Source organism: Triticum dicoccoides, chromosome 3A (genome assembly GCF_002162155.2).
Source record: "Triticum dicoccoides isolate Atlit2015 ecotype Zavitan chromosome 3A, WEW_v2.0, whole genome shotgun sequence".
Classification (NCBI taxonomy): domain Eukaryota; kingdom Viridiplantae; phylum Streptophyta; class Magnoliopsida; order Poales; family Poaceae; genus Triticum; species Triticum dicoccoides.
In genome coordinates this window covers 179,641,685-179,646,145 of record NC_041384.1, presented here as the reverse complement: position 1 = coordinate 179,646,145, position 4,461 = coordinate 179,641,685, and the positions used below count along the sequence as shown (strand labels likewise).

General features: G+C 42.2%; 1 protein-coding gene across 7 annotated transcripts in view; it reads right to left on the bottom strand.

Moving 5' to 3' along the window:
- Window positions 1–912: 912 nt before the first annotated feature.
- The window catches only part of LOC119267781 (pathogen-related protein-like), a 14,969-nt gene continuing 11,420 nt past the window's right edge, over window positions 913–4,461 (bottom strand). Inside the window, exons 5-10 of one of the 7 annotated variants that reach the window (XR_005132621.1) lie at window positions 4,158–4,248; window positions 2,673–2,819; window positions 2,394–2,585; window positions 2,023–2,116; window positions 1,728–1,923; window positions 913–1,146 (exon numbers count right to left, since the gene is read on the bottom strand). Coding sequence is in view for 1 of the 7 variants with exons in the window: in XM_037549219.1 (XP_037405116.1) it covers window positions 1,637–1,923; window positions 2,023–2,116; window positions 2,394–2,537 (525 nt within the window). In the remaining 6 variants the exon portion in view is untranslated. The other 6 variants (XR_005132620.1, XM_037549219.1, XR_005132618.1 and 3 more) reach the window with 6 other exon arrangements.

Below are 4,461 nucleotides of genomic sequence, written 5' to 3'. Positions count from 1 at the left end.
AGTAGATCACTGGACAGCGGTCAAAATTATCCTTAGTGGAATAAGGATATGTTTCTCGATTATGGAGGTGACAAAAGGTTCGTCGTAAAGGGTTACGTCGATGCAAATTTTGACACTAATCCAGATGACTCTAAGTCTTAATCTGGATACATTTTGAAAGTGGGAATAGTTAGCTAGAGTAGCTTCGTGCAGAGCATTGTTGACATAGAAATTTGCAAAATACATACGAATCTGAATGTGGCAGACCCGTAGACTAAACTTCTCTCACAAGAAAAACATGATCACACCTTAGTACTCTTTGGGTGTTAATCACATAGCGATGTGAACTAGATTGTTGACTCTAGTAAACCCTTTGGGTGTTGGTCACATGACGATGTGAACTATATCACTATAAGAAATATGTCAACTTGTGACCAGCACTATTGGTCACTGAATGGTCACTGTTTTCAATTTGTGACCTTTTTGTGACCAAAAACATAAGGTCAAAAGCTGGCGGTCATAAACTGACTTTAGCGAGCTTTCTTCTGGAATGGTCGTAGACGTTTATGACCAAAATACGTCTACTGTGGCGTTTTGGTCACTAGCAACCTCCCCAGGCCATGTAGGCATCCATCGTGGCAATCTGATGTGGCACAAGATTCAGCCCGGTCCAATTCGATTTTCTACATGGGCCTAGCCCAACAATTTGGCCTTTTTACTGTATTTTTTTCTTGTTAATTTTTGCTAGCTACATGGGCTTGGGCCATTAATTCGGCCTTTTTTCTAAGATGCAGCCTTTTACAGTCTATTGATATTTTATTTTTGTCCTTTTTTTGCCGCTGGTCCCACCAATCAGATTGGTCCCACTTGTCATGCTTATCACAAAATTGATCCCACACATCAAAAATTTCAAAATCTGTAAAACAACTATTATAACTTGGACCCCCTTGTCAGGTTTCCATTTGACATGTATTCAATACACAATCATTATTTCAAACAATCCAAATAGCAAATGAAATTCGTCCAAAACAACACGGCATTAGTCTATTACAAACATTACAGTATACTACAGCCCAGATAAGCCTACTACTGCCTACATTTACAACACATAATATGCTAGTCTTTGTTGATATGCTTCACAGCTTCAAACTTGGATTTGCACTTCACCTGTGCAAAAAACAAGAATGAACATATAAGAATAAGAATCTGTACAGAACATCAAACAGTAGCCAATGAGGGATCCAATAACTTATAAGCAAGAATTGACAGCAAATGAGATGTACATAAATAGTATGACTAACACTAACCAGTATGTGTTCATGGAGTGACTAACACTAACTAGCATGGAGTGACTAAAATGTTCTTACTAGTTCAAGGCTATTACAAGCATGTACTCCCTCCGATCAAAAATAAGTGTGTTGGCTTTGAATTAAGGAGGGAGTACATAGAAACCAACAACCAACAGATTAATATAAGTTCTTCCATTATCAGAAAAGACCATGAAACAGACATTCTGAAACCAACGAAAATCTAATATAAGTTCTTCCATTATATTTACCAACCTACCTATCGATTTCTCAACACCAACAAACAGTCCTCAATTGGAAGTAACAACCAACAAAAATTCTATTTAGCATGTGTGCAAACTAGAGTTGTTTCAGTTCATACAGCAGATACACGAAGGAAATATGCAAATGTTTGATCTATAATTCAAATCATAGCACACAAGGGGGCTAAATAACGGCAACCTGATTACCATCAGGCACAGAATTAAGGCAAAACACATCCAGCAGACATAATGCCGAACCAGCAGCAGAGAGAAAGTGAATAACACCGAGGTGGAGATGTTCCTCTTGCCATCGGTGGCGCAGACCAGGCACCGGTACTCAACAGGCTCCCCCTTACTCGTCATCTTCTTCAACCTAGCCTGACACTTCATTGACACTGCGCACATCGAACAACTCATCACATCAGAGTTGTTGAACCCATCAAATCTACAACCCACACCACACAAACCAGCTGTAAGGGTAGGGGGTCTCTCACATCGCTTCATGGTGACCCACATAGAGCCCTTCTCCGTGCTCCTCTTGCACATGCTGGTCAGCTTGGTCAGGAACATATCTGCCTGCATCAACACCTGCACAGAACACGCAATGCGGGCAAACATGGTCAGAAACAGTTCAACAAAGCAGGGCAGAATTTCCTGCTATCTGATGAATTAACAAAACAAGAGTGGACATCTCACAGTGAGTTAACTATCTGATGAATTTAGTAAAACACATACTAGCATTCACTGGCTTGTCCTATACTAGACAGGAGGTCCAATTAACATTTGAGTACATTAATAATCAGATTACATGTGAAAAATAGCAGTCAGAGGAGTATTCAGTAACTAGATGAGATGAGAGAGGGACCTGCTGCGCAATCTCCCTGGTAGGGCAGATGCAGATGGCCTGGGGAGTCCTGCGGCTGGGGTCACCACCATACACAGCCGCCATAACACTGGTCACCACATTGATCTTGTCCTTGAAGTTCTCTGAGTTCTCAGTTCTTATCATATGTTTATGAACTTCATCACGTACCCGTCGCCATCAGGAATGTTGCTCCTACAGCAGCAACAACAGGTAACCATTTATAAATTAAACGGACAGTCCAGCTATAAAGTGGATGGCACAAACAAGTTGGCTGCTTACCTATAACTTTCTGCAACAACAAATGATTTTCATCGTGACCCAACATGTAAACATCAGTCACTTGCCGCGGCATCAGCTTCGGGCACCTTCTTCTTGAAGATTTCTTCTTTGCCCCTGAAGAAGCATCCGCCAGCAGCCTCGGCGTGCCTACAATTTGCATCATCATGCATGCAAAAGTGTGTCAATTTCAATATAGTAGGCTAGCTTTATAAGGAAGAAAGGAACACTCCATGCATCCATCTGATGCAAATATTTGCACTAAAACTATGATGAACCTGCACCTAGAATTATATCTCTAGGAGAGAGGCCCCCGCTTGTACAACAACAATACCAACTAACAAGAGCTAATTAATAATCCTACTATATACTAGCATAAAGGTTTTCTAGTTATTAACAAGGCAAAAACTGATAAGTAGGAAGCTAGTCACATCAGGTAAAAAGTTAAGTAGCACAGTTTTCCATTTTAAGAAGCATAAATGCAAGCCAGTCCCAGATACTGTTCTTGGATGTTATCAGGACTCAAGCATTGGGATGGCATAGCTAAATATAGTGCAGTAATGACTTCAGAACAAATATTCCCCAAAGACTAGATGCATGCTAAGGAGGAAAACAATAACTTGTTTGATTGTTTTCCATTCTGAACCATAAATACACTTGTTCAGTGCAAACATATGTACTATAAGGCTTCCTTAATTGGAGTGACATTAATCAGGACCATACATATACAGGCCGCTAGAAATAGAAGTTACGAGTCGAGCCGTGGATGGACTAGTCGATATATACGAGTCGAGCGACTCAAAAAGAGAGTTGCATCAGCTGGGACAAGGCGCCGCCGGCACCCACTCCATACGTCCGGAAATATTTGAAATAAGGGTGCACATTTGCATAATAGCTATCTGAACATACAGAACCCAAGTTCCTACTGATGTACTATGGAAATTTGAAATTTAGAGTCCTAGCTTTTACTACTGAAATTTCCATTGGTAGTTCACCACTGAACTCTATTTTGGTAAGCCCGGGAATGCCACGCCAGCCCTGTCAATCCTAACAGTGTGAGTTAGTCAGGCAGGTTGCAGAACAAGAGGCTATATTCAGTTAACAAGCATTGAATTCAGTACCTTCAGTGTGTGCACTGCACCACCAAATGCAGCTTGCTGCAGAACATCTCAGTTCGTCCAACAGGCAAGGAATAAATCAATCCAAGCCGCCATCTACCTATTTCAAAGTCAGGTAACACTGGAGTGCTATCTAACACCATCAATTCCAAGCCGACTAATACTACTAGCAAAATCAGGCCTGAACTCTTAACAAGTTAGAGACCACTCCAAAATCAGGCGAACTCTTATACCTCATAGAATGCTGGCAGAACAACACAAGCATCAGGTATGCTAACAGAATAAATCACAGGTAAAACCACTCTAAAACCTTTCAGACCACCAGATCTAGCTATCGGAGCGGGTGAAAACTGCAGATCGAGGGGCATACCATGTACCCGGTGGTGATGAAGGGGTCGTTGACGGCGACGAGCTCGACATCATCGCTCTGGAGGGTGACCCTGGCGACGAGCCTCCCGATCCTCCAGACCACGCAGAAAGAGCAAAATTGATCAGCAAAAAACAATCATCACTCAGATTAGGAGACGAAGCAGCAGTAATTCGATGATCAATTTACCCATGGCGAGGGAGTGGAACTGTCACTGCGACGTGAGGGAGTGGAAGGGCAGGGAAGAGAAGGTGGGGGTGGCGGCGAGGTGAGGGAGATGGGGGCGGTTGGTGGCGGTGGTGCTATG